General features: G+C 38.0%; 1 protein-coding gene across 3 annotated transcripts; it reads left to right on the forward strand.

The window, feature by feature from the left end:
• Positions 1 to 259: 259 nt before the first annotated feature.
• LOC131322108 (protein ALWAYS EARLY 3) lies at positions 260 to 18,607 on the forward strand. 3 transcript variants are annotated; one of them, XM_058353255.1, is made up of 21 exons: positions 261 to 432; positions 1,055 to 1,286; positions 2,043 to 2,167; positions 4,491 to 4,589; positions 5,590 to 5,652; positions 6,775 to 6,852; positions 7,400 to 7,586; positions 8,040 to 8,305; positions 8,393 to 8,765; positions 8,866 to 8,943; positions 10,730 to 10,989; positions 11,078 to 11,137; positions 11,672 to 11,998; positions 12,077 to 12,255; positions 12,840 to 13,122; positions 13,696 to 13,938; positions 14,675 to 14,836; positions 15,405 to 15,548; positions 15,882 to 16,100; positions 17,242 to 17,532; positions 18,217 to 18,607. In XM_058353255.1, the coding sequence occupies exons 3-21, from the start codon at positions 2,066 to 2,068 to the stop codon at positions 18,379 to 18,381; spliced, it is 3,579 nt and encodes a 1,192-aa protein (XP_058209238.1). In that variant the 5' UTR covers positions 261 to 432; positions 1,055 to 1,286; positions 2,043 to 2,065; the 3' UTR covers positions 18,382 to 18,607. The 3 variants fall into 3 exon arrangements, with proteins under 3 accessions (XP_058209241.1, XP_058209238.1, XP_058209239.1); XM_058353258.1 differs by lacking the exon at positions 15,405 to 15,548 and having other exon boundaries at positions 260 to 432; XM_058353256.1 differs by lacking the exon at positions 1,055 to 1,286.
• Positions 18,608 to 18,671: the final 64 nt, after the last annotated feature.

The raw sequence follows: 18,671 nt of genomic DNA on the forward strand, positions 1-18,671 counted from the left end.
TCAACTGAGCTAACTTGGTTCCTCTCGGCTTAGCTAATTTGCACCCTCAAATTAGTCCGTCTAGAAGACCCAAACAAATCACGAGTGATTTTCAGCAAATCTAACGGCCCCATTTCGTCCAATCCATCGAACGACAACTCCCCGTGTCCGCACCCGATAATAACAAAAACATCGAAAAAGGAAAAAAAAATCAAAATCAAAACTGTACTCTCTCGCAGTGAATTTCAAATATATTTAAAGAAAGTTTAAACACGAAACATCGCACGAAAAAACGCTTTGCTGCCTCCTTCGCCATTTCTCGTTTTCAAGTTTCGCGGTTGCCCCAAATTCCTTCCCTCTCTCTCTCATCTTCAATTCCCCTCTCTCTCCTCTCCTCTCTCTCTTCAATTCTCCGATGCGACCGTCGCGTGCTACGCCTTGATTCGGAATTCCGTAAGTGCGCCATTTGCTGATTTCGTTGCCTTTTTCCGATTACGACCTTCTTTTTTTTCATAATATTTTGGTTTTTGTTTTTGAGCTGTGTAATTAGGGTTTCGTCTCGGCAAATCGAGCTGTTGTTTTTGAATTTTTGAATTCCCAGTACTGCAATGTCTTTTATATTTGCTTCCACGCTGTGTTGTATCCACTGTTTATGCTTCTTCAGTTAAAATCTCTCTTTTTTCATCTTTTTTTTTCTTTTCCGATTTTTTGAAATTCCGCTTGTTTTTTTGCTGTTTCGCCGGAGATTTTAATGAATAATGGACCGATGTATATGTTTACTCCATGTAAAGTACGTCAGATGTGTGTATTGTTGTTTACATGCACATTCAGTTTTTGCTGTGATATGTTAATTCCACTTGTTTTTTCCGCTGTTTCGTTCAAGATTTAAATGAATAATGGACTGATGTATATACATTGTTTACTTACTCCATGTAAAGTATGTCAGATGTGTGTATTGATGTTTACATGCACATTCAGATTTTGATGTGATTTGTTAATTTGAACTGGGATCAGCTCACCTCTGGTGGTGTAACATTGGAAATTTCAATCCTACCCCTTTTTTTTTTGCTTACAGTAGCAAGGGGGATTTTGATTGCGGCGCGGATTCTTCCCATACATGGTCTTTCGACTTTGCGGAGACCTGTGTTGTTGGAATCGAACCCTCGTCGTCAGCTTGGAAGGCTAGGGCTTGTAGTTGACTTCGGTTCAGCATTTTTGAGTTCTTTTATTTTGGAATACAAGGAAGAATTCAGTCTGGACCCGGATTTGAACTGGGGAAAAAGGAGTTGGAGTCGCTTTCGTAAAAGGTGAGGTCAGTAAATTTCATAGGCGGTGGTTAGGGTCTCTATCGAAGTCTGCTTTGAATCTCACTCCCATGTCGCGTTACTGATGACCTCGTTGTAAAACTAATCATTGACTTCTTATTTCAGTTGGGTATTTGTTATGTTGAAAATATTTGATAAGCTAAATTCATGATGATTTCGCTAGTTCTAAAGGTGGGTCTGAGATTTGGTTAGAAAGGAAACGACCAGTTTTTTAGAATTTGCGCGTCCTCATCATTTAATCACTGGTTTGGAGCTTTTGCGTCATGGAGATAGGTTTTAGGTATAGGGTTATATATGAATGGCGAGCTTAAATTTGTGTTCATGTGTATGCATTTGAGTTGGAGCTGAAGCTTGTAGTGTAAAAAAATACATCAGTTGCAATTAGTGTAATAGGTTATATGATACATTTATTTATGTAGCTCATATTTAATGCTAAATTTGACATGCGAATTTAGATGGAACTGAATAAATATGTTGAGCTTACTTGGAAAACTTTGTTGAGTGAAAGTTAGCTTATTTTATTAAGATTTAGTAGTATTATTATTGACGAGTCTGCCTTTTATGCTTAATCATATCCCATTTTATGAGGGAAGATGCCTTCATACGGCGGAACAAATTGTGTCTCTCTTTGGTCGTTCAGTCAAACTTTTAAGTTTTGTTTTAGACTTGTGCTTTTATTTGGCTCACTCTGCATTTGGTAATTTTGTCTTGTGACACATGTTGCTTGATGTGGCTCAGGTGATTAGGGGATTGATTCACTCATGGCCCCGACAAGAAAATCTAGAAGTGTGAATAAGCGTTTCTCTCATGTTAATGAGGCCTCTCCTAGTAAAGATGGAGATGCAAAGAAAAGCATGCAGCGGGTGAGTTTTTTTTTTTTTAATCTCTTACAAGATGTTGGTAATGTTAAAAATAATCAAAGAAGTCTCCCCATAAATCTGATGCCTTGTTCCCATTTGCTCAAATGGTGTCTTGCAAAATCTAATTTTTTGGCAGGCATAAAAAAAATAGTTATGATGGCTGAATTTCTTACTACGGGATGAAGATTTCACTTTTTATTTTGTCTATGGACGTAAGCCATTAGAAAAACACAGAGGCTTTAAGGATTTTTTGATTTTTGCATTTCCTTTTCTTTTTGCTAAACCCTATCTCCTGTGTGTGGTGGATTCAAATGCATAGTCTTCGGGGGTTCCACTGTCATGTCACCACAGGTTAAAGTTCGATCCCTTTTGTTCTTTGATTTGTTGATAAGAAACGAGAGAAGAGAAGACATCTTTCATTGCTATTCGGAGGAACAATTTCAAATACGCCAAGGTCAAATTTGTGATCATCTTGGCGATAGGCATAGTGGTCTGATTGTCATATCACATTCGTGTTCATTGGAGCTTTTACTTCCTTTTCTACCATACATATTTGGGCTGACATTCTTCATACCTCCTCAAACTATTCTCCTCGAGACGAGAGAGGATGTGTTCAATTAGAAAGAGAATCTATGATTAGAAATACTGATTCCATTCTTGTGGATGTTGGTTTTGTAATTTTATATGTCGTTACATCAAATGGCTGCCTAGGATCTGACATTTGTTCTCATTTCTATGTTCATCTTTTTCAAAATTCCTCCTAATGAAATTGGTATATAATGAGACCGGTGGCAGTGTCCAATAACCAAACCAAACCGAGCCTTATGTCCCAATCACTTGGGGTTGGCTACAACTGGTGGTAGTGTCCAATAAGGAAAAAAATCAAGACAAGGAGGGAGTACTACACTAGTTGATTTGAAGAGCATTTCATATAATGCTCGACAGTTTTGGCACTTTGTTTGATTCTGACATGACATGGGTGTGACTTCCTAAGGCTGATTCAGCGTCAAAACATGAGTGTGCTATTGTTATGCTTTATTTGTGTTGTCCTATTCTAGGGATTATATTGTACTTGTAAATTTTATTGTTTTTTACTCATGTTTCAGTTGCATTGGCTGTCTCTTTACTTTCTATCGATAGTGTGATTAGTAGGGTTATAACTAAGTGGGCTTTGCACTCCTTCCCAACTGGGAGGGTAGAAGACTAATCCTTGCAAAGGCAAAGTTTAATTATTTCCTCCATCTTGTAGAGGTTGTTTGTTGCATTCTTTCGTCACCAAATATGGGGCAATTTATTGTATTGAGGTTGTGGTGTCAAACTTATTATTAGCTGATTGTCTAGTTTGTTTTTTTTTTTTTTGGTTAAGTGTACCATTTTATAACCAACCAACTCAGAAAACAAAGGGAATAAACCCCAATACAAGCACCTATACAAAGAAGAATAACCTCACTACAATCTACATCTGTAGAAACAAAGAGAAAACAATATTACAGGGTAGCATTCCCAAGGACTCTACTTGAGATATTCCACTCGCTACAAAGCCTTCATATAATTTCCTACCGATTGGTGGGGGAAATTGTTAAGTAGAAATAACATCTCTAAATCCCCTGGTAGTCTGTTGCAAGAGTTGAAATGGATGAATCTACATCTGAAGAGGAAGGGTATGCAGCAGTCTATCTGCAAACTCTCTCTTGCTGCTACATTGTAGTATCATTTATGGAGGGAAATAAATACCAGGATTTTCCAAAATAAGATGGAAGAAGTGGATGGTGTGGTTCAGTAGATCATCACTGATGTAAAATATTACATAAACTCTCGGAGGAATATCAAGAGTTCCTCTACTAATCAGTACTTGTGTCTGGTCTGGAACATTTCATGTATAATTTTTGCTTTCTCACAAGTTTAGTCTTGTATGCCTTAGATAGTCTACTGTGGACCTGTAGTCTTTGTTGGTTTCTGTTGTTTGTGTTCTGAAGTAGTGTTGGTCTAGGGGCCTAGGTGATTGCTGTGTTGCTGTTGGGTGCAGGGATCATGTCTCAGGTTCCTTTGGCTTTGCTTGGCCTCCTTTGGGGTTTTTTATTTGCTTGGTCTTGGTGTCTTTTTTTTTATCTTTCGTTACAAGGGTATGCCCCGGGGGTCTTGTCCTTGTTTTGTTCAATAAGATTTAACTTACCAAAAAAAAAAATCCTGCTGATGGACCACAAAAAAGAAGGTTATACTATGTCTATTGCATAGCATTGCATTAGTTGAAAAAACCACAGTAAGACATTCTACTCATTATTTGCAATTATCTTTGAAATGCTTAAAGTGTCGTGGCCTTTTGCAGAAACGAAAACTATCTGATTTGTTAGGTTCACAATGGAGCAAAGCAGAGCTGGAGCGTTTCTATGAAGCATATCGGAAGTATGGAACAGATTGGAAAAAGGTTGGTTTGAATTTATCATGAAGGTCCTGAGTTCTTATGGTTTTTTGTTGTGAGATCAAGGCCTATTGTCCCTAATCCCACACCTTGTGAAGTGGTGAATAAATGGCCAGGAGCACCTTGCTACCGATGGCCTTGACGAGCTAAATGGGTTCCGCACCTGCTTAATATCGAGTAATTTCATAAATACTAGAACCTTAAGCCAAAACCTCTGAAAATGGTATTATTTGTGTTTGTTTCAACTATGAAATAAGTATTGTTGGTATTTGTTTCATCAGAGCAAGTGGCCAAGTTCACGTTTCCAAGTTCATCAAAGTAAAAACTAACACTGCTTTTACATAGTTAAGAGATGATCCATGAAAAAGACAAATATGAGGCACAAGTGACAAGTTTGTTATGTTCTTTAATCCTTGAAATACAATGACACCACAATGTATCATCATACATGTCCCCTGCGTACATTCTTAATAGAATTGGGCGCAGTACTTTGCATGTCCCATACTACCATACAAATCCCCACATGTTTCTTGTGTGTCTGGAATGGATACTGTCACTTAGGCATGCCGGTGCTTCGTAGCTTCTTGTCATTATAACCATGTTTATGGAAAAGAGAAATCAAAGTATTCATGATGTCCTGTAAGCCATGATAGGAATGTAATGGGTAAGTGGTACTAGGGACTTGCTTTAACTTTCGTGTGGCTTACTTTACACGAAGAACTATTCTACCGTACATGTGAAAAAAGGGCATCCTAGTGCGGCACTCTCTTCTATAGGAAGCGTTAAATGTACAGAGCCTTACCAGCCACCTGCTGGTAAACTGTTTCCTTAGAAGTACTGTTGTACCAATCCATTTGTGTGTAGTCTGTACGAGGAGAGAATTTGGCAACGTCATTTATACTGCATTGCATTAGTCAAATGGAAGCTAGGATTACACTTGCTATTCTTGTTGATTTATCACGTATGGTGTTGAGCTGTTCTGATTTTTGTTTCATGCGGATCAAAGGTGGTTGCTGTAGTGAGAAACCGATCTGTGGAAATGGTGGAGGCCCTTTACACAATGAATAAGGTAAGTGCATCCTTTCTGAAGTACGTCTGTCCCAAATAGGCAAGCGGTGAGGTGTCTTGGTTTTTGTTGGTGCTGCTTTTAGTTCTTAAGAAATTTATATGTTATCTAAAAAGTGTTGGACTTTAGATCTCTGGTAGTTCACAAAATATGTTCTGCATCCAAAGGTGTATTTGCTTCCTGGTTGTTCTTGCTTGATTGATGGTTGAGTTATTTGGTGTGCTTTTTTATAAACTGAAAGTGCAAGTTTTGTGGTTCATACTCTTTTAAATGAGTGGGAAGCTGGAATAAGTTATTTAGTAATGAATAGTAATGATGGGGGCTTTGAAGTTACTTTCTCATTTTTCTAACCTGAAATTTTTTCCCAAAAAGAGAAGAAATATTGTTTGATGCTACAAATCAGATATATTTGTATTTTGTGCATGTGAGAAAGTTTTGTGTGTGTGTGTGTGTGTGTGTGTGTGAGAGAGAGAGAGAGAGAGAGAGAGAGAGAGAGAGAGAGAGAGAGAGAGAGAGAGAGAGAGAGAGAGAGAGATGACTCTGCTACTCCCCCACTGTTCCTGCATTTCAAAGATGATTTCCATTCAGGTAGATGTTTTGTATGGGGTTGTTGAGTGTATCAATGATTGAGAAATTCGATGATGGAGGAGGAAATGATGTTTGAGTAACACTCATAGAAACCAATTAAGTACCCTATATTCTGGTATGTTTTGTTGCACGGGCATGTATTATGAACTTTGGGTGTAATAACTGATTCCTTTTTTCTTTTTGGTTCAGATGAGGACTTTGTATCTTTTTCTTTTTCTTCACCACCACCTTGGTTATGTTTTACCCGACCTTAGCAGCTATTATGGTTTTGTTTTTTGTTTTTTTTGAACACATTATCGTTTTGGTTTCAACTGCTGCATATCCTTATGAAGCGATGAAGCCTAGTTCTACTGTAAATTCCAAACTGTTATTCTTCATAAATACGAAGTTAGATGTCCAGGGCTTGTAGTTAGAGTATGGACAAAATAAGGGTTTTAGCGTCATAGTGAATGAGAGAAGTTATGTAGTTAGCATGACATTTTGTTTGATCAGCAAATAGAAATATTATGTTGCTAATTTCTATTAGTACTGTGTCAGGCTTACTTATCTCTTCCAGAAGGGACTGCTTCGGTGGTTGGCTTAATTGCAATGATGACTGATCACTACAGCAATCTGGTGAGATTGTAATTTAATTTCAATCAGCCTGCTGAAGATTAATGTGCATTGTTATTATTGCTACACATCATGGAATATTAGTGGAAAGATTTTTCTCTCTAGTATGCAATGGCGAAAAATTGGTTACATCAATTCCTGACGATTAGGTTATATATATTTATGACTTGAATGGGACTTAATGCAAAATAAACTTTTCAAGGAAAAATGCTAGTGTTTTTTTGCTATATTTCTTAGTGAAGAGCAAAAGGAGGGCCCATAATATATTTACAGAGCTAATACTAAATTTCGAAGGGGACAGATGTGATTATTTTCTCATATATTTCAACCAGAAGTTTTAGGAAAGTTTTTTTTCTCTTCCTTTTTTTTTTAATTGGGCTTTGGGGGTGTTGTTTTCCCATCTGGGTCATACTTGGCTCCACCTGTGCTTTTGTTCCTTGAAGGGCTATATATACACATATATGTATGTATATCTTGTGATATTGTCGGGTGAGTAATAGGTAACTGTGTCAATTGAATGTAAATAAGTTCTTGGATTGTGGCCTTGCAGGAAGGAAGTGACAGCGAACAAGAAAGCAATGATGGTGTAGGGACATCCCAAAAATCTCGAAAGCGTGTTCGGAATAAATTTCAGCCTAATACCTCTCTAGGATCTGATGGACACTTTGTTTCGCATTCCCAGCCAGTTGCTTCTGGTTCTGGCTTTTTGTTAATGTCGAAGAAGAAACGCTCTGTCGGTATGATCTTGTGAAACTAACTATTGGGGATACTTGTGAAAATAACTATGATCTTGTAAAAATAACCACGAAGAAGCGCTCTGTTGGTTTTCTTTCATCTTTGAAGAAGCCCCTTCCCTATTTCAAATCTGCCTGAGACTACATTTGCGCATGCTTATCCTTCTCTTACGTTTGGAGTGGCATTTTGGTGAAAGAGAGTGTATATTGCATTCACTGGTTTTCTTTGGTTTCAAGCACTGGGCTACTTTTGGGACCTAGCTTTCTAATGTTCAGCTATGGACTTTTTAAATTAAAATAAAACTTCAAAACGGACAGTTTTAATAAAAAGATTTGACATGTGACAGAAATAGTAGAACTAGATTATGTCTTGTATAGTAAATACATACTACATTTGCCAGTATTAGGGAGGGATGAGGCTTAATTAGTGCAAGTTGCTTTGTATTTTTTCTGCAGGAAGTCGAGCTCGTGTTGTGGGGAAAAGGACACCTCGCTTCCCTGTTTCATATTCTTATGAGAAAGTTAATGGGGAAAAGTTTTTTTCTACAACTAGGCAAGGCTTGAAACTAAAGGTGGATGCTAATGATGATGATGTTGCTCATGAGGTAGCATTAACACTGGCAGAGGCTTCACAAAAAGGTGGTTCTCCCCAAGTTTCTCAAACAGTGAACAGAAGAAGAGGGAGCATCATGCTGTCACCAATTCGGAGTGGTGAACGAAGGGTAATGTCAATTCATATCAAAGAATTTTGTACCTTCTACTGGTATCTTACTGACATTTAATCCATTGTTGTTCGTCTTTGGATATAGCGTGAGCTGCGTGCTGAATTGGAATTGAACAGTGCCAAGCTTGGTAGTGAAGTTGATGAAGATGGGTTTGAAGGAAGCATAGGAAGCATGGAAGCTGATAATGGGGATTTTGCAAGGGAAAGAGATTATTTGAGGCAAAGCGAAGTTGCCGGAGGCAGGAAGGGAAGAAGGCTTCATGGAAGGAAATTAGAAGTTGATGATAGTGGAAATCATCGTTTGGATGACATTAAGGAAGCCTGTAGTGGGACAGAAGAAGGACAAAACATAGGCACTGCGAGAGGAAAACTTGAATTTGAGGTTACAGATGGAAAAGTTGCACGGTCCACTTCTCAAGTTTCAAGGAAGAAAAGCAAAAAGGCTCTTTTTGGAAGAGGTGTGTAATTTTGGTCAAGTTTTAAAGATCCTGGGTTCTGTTGCGTTTCTTTTCTTCTATAGTTTGTCATCTATAAACTTTCATGTTTGTCATTATGCAGACGAAGGGTCTGCTTTTGACGCCTTGCAAACTTTGGCTGATTTGTCATTGATGATGCCAGAAACAACAAGTGAAATTGGTAAGCTCTACTGCTCTGTGAGTTTCAGTTTTGGACTTCGTGTGGAAATATAAACTTGAAATGTCTCATTGTGTGTGACAAGAGATCTTTTACTTGAAATGTCTCATCTCAACTTGCTTTTAGCTTATTAGTAATTTACTACAACAAAACCAATATAATCCCCAATCGATTGGGGTATGGGCAGGGGTGACAGGCCTTACTTTTTACAATATTTACCACTTAAATAGCAGCCCCCCCTATGGCTTATTCTCTGTCACTAGAAAGATTTAATTTGCTCACCTTATTTCGATATAAGAGTACATTCCTAAGGTTCTTTATTTTGGCTTCTTAGGCTGTGGTATAATGTGTGCCGTGTCCTCGGTTTCTTCTTGTGTATTTTATGATCCCTAGAGTTTGTCTCCTTTATATTTACTTTCTTTTGGAGATTCAAATACTTTAGCCCTTCTTGTGTGGATAATAACTTTCCACGCAAGGAATGTTAGTATTAATATCATGTGTAATATATTACTGAGATTTAGAAGTGTTGGGTACAATGTCGTTTACATACCTACTGTTTGAAATGCAAGAACTTCAAATATAAGAGTAAGGAGAGCGCCCACAGGGCGGAGCGCCGAAAATCAAAACCAGAGAGAGAACATTGTATGCACACCAGGAAACTGATCCTAGGTGTAAGGATAAAGAGAGAATTCACGTAATAAATTGGAGATAGAAATGCCTTAGCGCTCATATAATTCTGTTCATCTCACACACCCATCTCTTGACTGATGGTCTCGTAGAGTGCCTAGCCAAAGTCCTTTTTTCTCAAGAAGTATGCTACTTGTTTTTCCAACTAGGAAATATGCATATTAGGAAGCTCAATTGAGAAAGGGTTTTGAGACATGTTCCACCCTGAGTCATAATTTTCAAGGAAATTCCTTTTCTTTTGCTGGTCATTCAATCTTTTGAGTCTATTTTCTACGAACTGTGATTATGATTAAGAGGCCGTTCCACTTTTTAAAAAAAGGAAGTTTAAGAAAAAGAAGGTAATTTCAAGATCAAAAATCATATGTTTACGTAAATAATTTTCCTATCAATATGGATCTTGTTTGATATATCTCATTGAGATCTTTTAAACGGTGTAAAAAAAATTGAAAATTTATTTTTCATTTTCGTTATATTTGAGTTTGAAATTACGTTCTTTTTGAAAAATAAGATTTTGGGAGAAAGAGGAACGGGGCCTAAGTACCACGTTGAAGACAAGTCGAATTATTCCTCCACTGGCACCTGAAATCCTGAATGCAATTTTTTGCTTTCTTTTTGACATCATTAGTTCCTTCTGAAAACCTGGCGTATGTCTGCATTTACTGTGATAATATTGAACTTGTCATGCCTTTCCTCTATTTCATTAATTTGTAGATCAAGTCATGGGTGAGGGCCAGGGTGTTATCATTCAGGCAGGAGCTTTGTCTTAAGCAGATTTTGTGCAAATTGTTTGTCTTTAATTTGCAATTCTCCGTCTGGAATGCTACATTATTTCTCCATCTGATTAAGAGGAATACTGCAATGTTTTCTCTATATGGCATAGACAGCTAGGTAAAACTCTTCCTTTTTAGTATGTTCGGCTACATGTGCGGTCTTTGTGGTGATTGTTCCTGGCAATTAGGGAATGGCAGATTTAATATAAGTCGGGGTAGTTTGACGGATATAACTGTTTTTTGGGTCCTTTGCGAATGGCATTTTTCAATCCTATTTAGTGTGAACATCATGGTGTGCACCCATCCTTACAGTTTCATTTCTTGTGTGTCAGAGTCATCAGTTCAGGTAAAAGAAGACGATGATGATGATCTTGTCGATAGGTATGGGTTACAGGATCAAAGGGACAGGATCAAATCTGCGGGAGCTAAATCAAAACGGAATCAATTAATGTCGGGATTTGGATCCCCTGTTAGAACATCTAAGCTTAGAAAAGTTTCTGTTCTTGATGCTGGTGCTAGCCCTGAAGCAAAGGAGGAACCTCAGCAGCCCACCGCTAAACTTTCGAGAAAGAAACAAAAGATGTCATCTAAAGTAAGAGAGGATGTTGACTTTCTTACACTGGTTTGCTTGCATTATCTGATTTATGAAAGTTACACTTATGCTAGCATATCATCTGCAGATGCCAAAAACTGAAGCTCATACTGATGATACTCATCCGAGTGAATCTCTGGACGCTGAGGTTTGTTGAACTCTCTCTGTTTCATGGGAACTTTCTAAGTGTACTTTAAAAGGACTTACAGTAGCAGGCTAACCGATGCCTGTGCATATTGATACATTTTCTAGACACCAGCAGGTTTACTGAAGCCTGCCTATAAATGTCAATCTTTGGCATCATTTTACAGTAAATGATTAAGAACTTGTAACAAAGGTGTACTTCTAACAAAGATGCCAAAGAGGATGGTTGTTTCTTTTAAGAACTTCATTCCTGACGCTGAAAAAAGTGGATGCTGGTGTTGAAACTCCTCTGCATGATTCCTGTCCTTATGTTTACACCATTCCCTTCTTCCTGAAGTATAGAATCATATATAGTTTTCTTTTTCTATGATAACTCTCTATGCCTTTTCCACTGATTTAAAATTACTAAAATATTAATGCTAACTAGTCCCTTCCTGCATTCTTTTTCATTTTTTCCTTATCCTTTGTTGATTTTCTGTTGTGTATATTGTGTAGCTATTTATGCCATTGGTAATTCTACTATTGCACTTTGTTGTAGGCTAGAGATGCGGGGAAGAAGGTGATGAGCAAGGGCAAACGCTCTGGGAATAATTCCTCTCAGAAAAAACAAGGGAAATCAGTCAGACAACCAGAGCTTTCTTCAAGTACTGATCTGAGAGGGGAAAAGGATGATTCATCTCAATCACTTGTACAGGTTCCTGTGACGAACCAGGTTAATTTACCAACCAAAGTTAGGAGCAGGCGTAAGATGGAGCTACAGAAACCACAAAACGTGAAAGATTTGAAATTCTCTGATAAATTTTTAGATGGCCACAGATCTAATATACTAATTTCTTCTGCCCAGGATGGGTCACTCATTCTTAAGGTATCATTTGTACATGTTTCCATGAGCTTCAGTATCTTTAGAGTTTTAAGTATATTTATGTGTGATTAGGAAATGCAGGAAAAGCTTTCTAATTGCCTATCGAACAACCGTTTAAGGAGATGGTGTGCTTTCGAGTGGTTCTACAGTGCTGTTGATTACCCATGGTTTGCTAAAAGGGAGTTTGTGGAGTACTTGAATCATGTTGGATTAGGACATGTTCCAAGATTAACCCGAGTTGAATGGGGTGTCATAAGAAGGTATGCACCTTCCACTGATGGTTTTCTGTGTAGCAATAGCAACTGGGAAGTTTCTAAAGCTGATGTCTGACAGGAATAAGAAGCAAATTTAAACTTGCTATTGGGTATAATGGCATCGGGTCCCAAGTTTTTTCCACTTTAGTAGTCTTTAAGCTTTTTTCCATCTTTGTACCCATGAAAGAATCAACACACAAGGTGCTATCTGATGGGGCAGTGTGATCATGAATTCCCTGTCACTGATGGCAGAACCTTTCCAAAGCTAAATACCATAGGGTCTTAGGGCAAGCCACACATAATATTGGTTGGTGGATATAGGGATAGTTTCATCAATCCGATCTCCTCGGTGAACCAAGTCAGATTACCTGATCCTGCTTTGATTATAAGATCCGCAACCCCATCCCAATGAAGGAGGTTGGGTTAGTTGGGGTCAGTTGTCGGGTTGTGGTATTTCATGAATTGCTATTGCTACTGCTAGTAGCCTGCACTTTATACTTTATGCTGGGCTTAAAGCCTTAACCAGAGGGTGGATTCTGATAATTTGTATGATACAGAGCAGTTTATTGTTCATTTTTGTGTCAATGCAGTTCCCTTGGCAAACCACGGAGGTTTTCTGAGCAATTCTTGAAGGAAGAAAAGGAGAAGCTTAACCAATACCGTGATTCTGTTAGAACACATTATACTGAACTTCGTGAAGGTACCAGGGAAGGGCTCCCAACGGATCTTGCGAGGCCTCTATCCGTTGGCCAGCGTGTCATAGCGATTCATCCAAGAACAAGAGAGGTTCATGATGGAAATGTGTTAACGGTGGATCATAGCAGGTGTCGGGTTCAGTTTGACCGACCAGAGCTAGGGGTGGAATTTGTCCTGGTAGTGTTTTGTTCAACTTGCTTCTTTTATATCATCACTTACCAATTTCACCTGGTTGAGGTTTTCAAAGATCTGTATGTATTGATTTTTTAGAAATAGCTTTTCCTGGCCCAAAGGTTAAGAATGGTCGATGCGAATGCCGTTATTTGTTATGAGGTAGGTTATGACAAGAAGAAAACAGTTGCTTTGTGAGATTCAATAGTGTCTTGTGTTCATAGAGGTTGTTGCCAACTAGATGCTATATGCTGCAGTGCTTAAGACAAAATGGTGCGTTGAATTACCTGCTTCAGGAATTGAAAAGAAAATGTAGTGAAGTCTTTTTTTGGTACTCTTCAACTGTTGCCAATGTAGTGAAGTCTACTTTCAAAAAAAAAAAAACTGTTGCTAATGCCTAGGATGACTGAAATTTTGTACCTTTTCAATTTGACTGAACTTTAATATCTTACCTGATTGAGATGGTAAAATAAAGATAACAGCATGTTTTGTTTCAATTTGATCATATACCTTTGAATGCATCGTATTCTTTTTCTCTCTACCTCTTTTTTGCTTTCCCTAACTCTTGTTTTGTTGCAGGATGTTGATTGCATGCCATTAAACCCATCGGAGAATATGCCTGCATCCCTGGCAAAGAACCTAGTCACTTTTGATAAATTGTTTGAGAATTTCAACGAACTAAAAATGAATGGGTGGGCTAAAGATCAGAAACAGGAAGGGCACATGAAAAATTTTCCTGGTGAAAGTCTGGAACATGTAGATGTTCCCTGTCATGTCTCATCTTCAACGTATCCCATGAGTAATTTGTTGAAGCAGTCAAAGGTCAGTACTTTCTATTTCTCGATTGTTGCTTATGTGCATATGACATGCAATGTACATTGGGCATGTAGAAGATTTGAATTTTGTTCTATGGGTTGTTTCTGTGTCAAATTTCACTGAAATAACTTATTGTCTTCTCTTTCTCTGCCCTGTTTAACATCTCATGTGTGGATTTATGGGTATCTGATGTTATTGAATTGAGTTATTATGAGGTTGCCAAGGAGACAATAAAGTTTCTTTAGACGCTTGTACTTTTATCACATCCCACATTGCATTGTTATCTTCCTATTGAAAGCTTTTGGTAGACTCTTTCCAGGGCAAGTATCAACTTTATAATGACCTTCTGGCACAAAACATTTTCATCCGAACCACCAAACATTATTTTCCGATTGTGTTGAAGGTTTTATGAACTTAGGAATGCTTTCAAAAGTTGTGAAATTCTCAACCTCTTATCCCTTCTCTACAACCATCAAACTGCAGAAAGGGCTAGGGGGGCCATTTTCCATATTGGTCTCTTACATATGCAGACAGCACTTCCCTATATGCCAAAAACTAATTCCTCAAAAACTGTTCCTTACTTTTAAAGAAATACCCGTTGAACCCCTAATGCGCACATTTGGTCTTGCTTTTGTTGTCCGAGTCACATCATTGCAATTCGCTTCAACCAAAGAATACAGATAAAGCAGCTAAAATCATCAAGCTGTAAGATTATCTGAAGGAGACTTTTTTGCCCTGACAGGGATCTCCTGCAAATCCTACTTCGCAAGCTAAGAATGGACCCAGTGAAACTGCGAACAATCAACAAACAGCAAATTCTCAGCCTTCTATTCTGGCCCAGATCCAGGCAAAGGAAGCTGACGTGCAAGCTCTTGCTGAGTTGACTCGTGCTCTTGATAAAAAGGTTAGCTTTTAGAACTAATTTAGATGAATGCTGTAAATTTTGTATTGCCGTTAATTTCTCTCGAGTTCTGCACGCTTAATGATGAATACACCCTTGTTTGTCATGTTCATTTTGGAGGTTTCACCTTCACCAATACGACCATGGTACTTGTTAATTTTCCCTTGCATCTATCCTAAGTACTGTTAGCATGGCTGCTTCTACATTGTGGTATAGCCTCAAATGGTATTGTCGAATTTGTGGTAAGAAGGTCGTTGGTGTCTGCTTTGATACACTGATTATTTGAACTTGTATGGACTTCTTTTTTCTTCTTCACCTTTTCTTTGGTACAGGTGGACTCTATCAAACAATTTTCCTTTTCCCCTCCACAATTGACTTTCTTGTTCAATTCGTCACCATTTCAATTTGTTTTGTTTCTATTGTTATGTAATATGTTTGCCCAGTAATCCTTTGTCTTCAAAACTGCATTCAGAACATACTTAAATTGCAGTCCACTTGTTCAAATTTTTTATGTTATCCTATAACAAATGATAGTTTCAAATTTAGTTGATAGGTCGTGTTGCACTTGTAGGAAGCAGTCGTGTCCGAATTGAGGCACATGAATGATGACGTGTTGGAAAACCAGAAAGATGGTGACAATACTTTAAAGGACACCGAGCCCTTTAAGAAGCAATATGCGGCTGTACTTGTACAGTTAAATGAAGTAAATGAGCAGGCATGTGTTTCCAAGTTCTATGTTGAGTTATGCAAATTGTTATTATCAGTTTGATACTCGCTCCTCCATCCCAACTTGTTTGTCCATTTTTTCTCTTTCAGTCATCTCAAATGCTCCCTTTTATTTTCTGACTTTTTATTTTCTAGATAGTTTTGAAAACTGCCTACTGGAGTAATTGGGATCTTCTGGTTGGTGGAATAGTCTTAATTTTTTTTTCACGAAAATACATTAGTTGTGGACTAGACTGAAGGGTACGGCTGCCAAGAATGGGACAAACAAAGTGGGACAGGTATTTTCTTTAAGTTTGTTAAAGTCATTTAACTTCATTGGCAGGTTTCTTCTGCTCTTTATTGCTTGAGACAACGGAATACCTACCAAGGAAGCTTACCACTTGCAAGGCTGAGGACCACAGCCAACTTAGGGGACTCAGGTGGGCCTTTGAGCTCGGTTGATCAGCCTGCAAATCACCTCCAGGAATCAGGACCTCATGTCCATGAAATTGTTGAAAGTTCGAGAACAAAAGCTCGGACCATGGTAGATGCAGCTATGCAGGTACAGAACAGAATTTGCTTCTCTGTCCTTTTTCTTTTTCTTTAGGCAGTTGGCACCAATTTTGTCAAATCGAGATTCTTATCTTGTATCTTTTCCTCACTTCATGTATCGTCTTCGTATGCATACCGAGTATCGCGAGATACGTTGACAAAGGTAGTACAAGTTATAAAGTCGCTATACCTATTATAGTAATGAAAACCTGTTCATATATGAAAAGAAGCTTTGAGGTGCGAAATTCCAAACCTTCAACTAATATCATGTTGGAAAAGTACACTTTCTGGGCATTTACAATCTTAATTCCCTCATTACTTCCATAAGGTATAGCCATTTACCACTTGCATGCTATAAGGAAACTACAAGCAATAGAACATAGCAAAACATCAAGTGTATCATGAAGAACAAAGTCCCTCAGTCCAAATCCATTGAGTCAATGTCAAGAAGGCCTTCATCTTGGCAATGTCATCCCCAACCACCATCTACGATATGCCAAAATATCCAATGATAAAGAATTGTGTTGTGATTTCTTTTCCAAATAGCTATGGCATACAATCAATGATCTTTTCCAAATAGCTACGTGTATGATAGACTTATTTTACCTCACAATACGATACGTATCTTACGACACATCAGCAAGGTGGAAGGATATATTATTCCCATGTCTGTTCGTAGATCCCAAGATGACATTTGATTGGGATACCATCTCCGTACTCAGTATCAAATTTCATCATTCTGATGTACAAAACGATAAAATGCTTCAGCAGCTGTAAAATGCAAGGCCCTACTTCCATCTTATGGTGAGATGTCATTTGAACCGTGGCATTCTGAAATAGTTTACTAGTAAGATTGGAACTATGATCACTGGTTCCATAATTTCAAAGGAAGAAATGAAATGTATATGTACTTTGCAGAAACCTGAGTCACCTGAGAAATGCACTAAAGTCTTTGATGCTTTTGTTTATTATGCTACACCAAATTCAAATGTAGTTTTCTGTAATAACTGAGTTATAAATAGTAGATCCTCCGACCATAGGTGGCCTGGTGAGGCAATTCATTCATCACGTTGATTAATTGAGCTTTTGCTTTTAGTTCTGATATGGTTTGCTAGGTCTGATTAGAGCTTCCCCTTAAATGATCATTTTAGGCTATAACATCTTCGAAGGCAGGAGGAAATACTTTTGAGAGGATTGAGGACGCAATAGACTATGTCAGTAATCGGCTTTCATTTGATGATTCTTGCTTGTTGGGCATGAGACATACTGCTGCCGATACAATTCGTGGGAGCTCAGCTTCTCATGATCTGTTGACTTCCTGTTGCACTTCGAATTCATTGCATTCAACTGAACCTGAGTTCAAGAACGTATTGGACAGAAATGAAGCACAAATCCCATCAGAACTCATAAGTCACTGTGTGGCTACATTACTCATGATTCAGGTAAATTTGATGTCGTGGTCCCAAGTTTATGTTACCTGTACAAATTGATCAAATGCTAAACTGGTTTCCAAGAGTTTGCAATGTAATGTGTTGTTTTGATAAACTGAAAATAGTACAACCACTTCTTGACAGACAATTTACTCGTCCATTTTGTGCAACATACTTGACTTATTCGGTAAAAAGGAGAAATTAAAATAGTTTCAGCTCATGCACGCAACCCTTAGGGCATCTCTAGTGGGTGATGTTAACCCATTATTAGGGTCAGATTTTACTGACAAAAATCAGGTAGCTAACTTTTGCTTGATTTTTTGCTTCTTGTGGTTGTGCTAAGGGCTTGATAACTTTAACAAAGTTAACTGCATTGTTAACTGTAGCAACGCAGCTAGCTATACAAAGAGAAGAGAGAGAAGAGGAGAGAGAGGGCTGGCATGGCAGAGGAGAGAGAGGGATATATTTTTACATCTCTTAACTTACACTACCGCACATCTTTAACTACACCACTCTGACACACATTTACTTTTTAAATTTATACTCTTAATAAACAATAAATGGGACCCACTTTATACACTTTATGTCATATAACACACTTTATATGTTGATTCATGTTTATCCTTTTTGAGATAGATCATGTGATTGTTTTTTTATTCACATTTTTTCATGATCGGTATTTTTAAACTATTGCAGAGGTGTACAGAACGAGAGTTTCCACCGGCTGATATAGCTGTGATACTGGATTCTGCCGTTGTTAGTTTGCAGCCTTGCTGCTCACAGAACCTTCCTGTATATGCTGAGATACAAAAGTGTATGGGAATCATCAAAAACCAAATATTGGCACTCGTCCCCACGTAACCTCGGCAGCTGAATCCTTTACAAGCAGTGTGTATATTATTTGTAACGTAGAGTTGACATGGTTCTCGCTTAAGCTTTTAAATTTTGGGTGATTCCTGAATTTACCTTTTATGTTTTCATTTCTCACCCCTTGATTTGAACGGGGATCGATTGACATGCCGATGTATTCTGGTTATGTAACCTGTAATAATCGTTTTTCTTCAATATAACACGTTTTCTTTTTCCATTGCTTTTGCACCACAAAAGGAGACAAGGAAATTATCTTCCTCAACATGTTTGAACTTTCTGAC

This window comes from Rhododendron vialii, chromosome 4a (assembly GCF_030253575.1).
Source record: "Rhododendron vialii isolate Sample 1 chromosome 4a, ASM3025357v1".
Classification (NCBI taxonomy): domain Eukaryota; kingdom Viridiplantae; phylum Streptophyta; class Magnoliopsida; order Ericales; family Ericaceae; genus Rhododendron; species Rhododendron vialii.

Excerpts from the sequence above, each read along its gene's own strand:
- LOC131322108 (XM_058353255.1), top strand. The coding sequence starts at position 2,066 with ATGGCCCCGACAAGAAAATCTAGAAGTGTGAATAAGCGTTTCTCTCAT. Across the intron at positions 12,256-12,839 it reads GAATGGGGTGTCATAAGAAG|TTCCCTTGGCAAACCACGGA; the intron begins GTATGCACCTTC and ends GTGTCAATGCAG. Across the intron at positions 17,533-18,216 it reads CTACATTACTCATGATTCAG|AGGTGTACAGAACGAGAGTT; the intron begins GTAAATTTGATG and ends AAACTATTGCAG.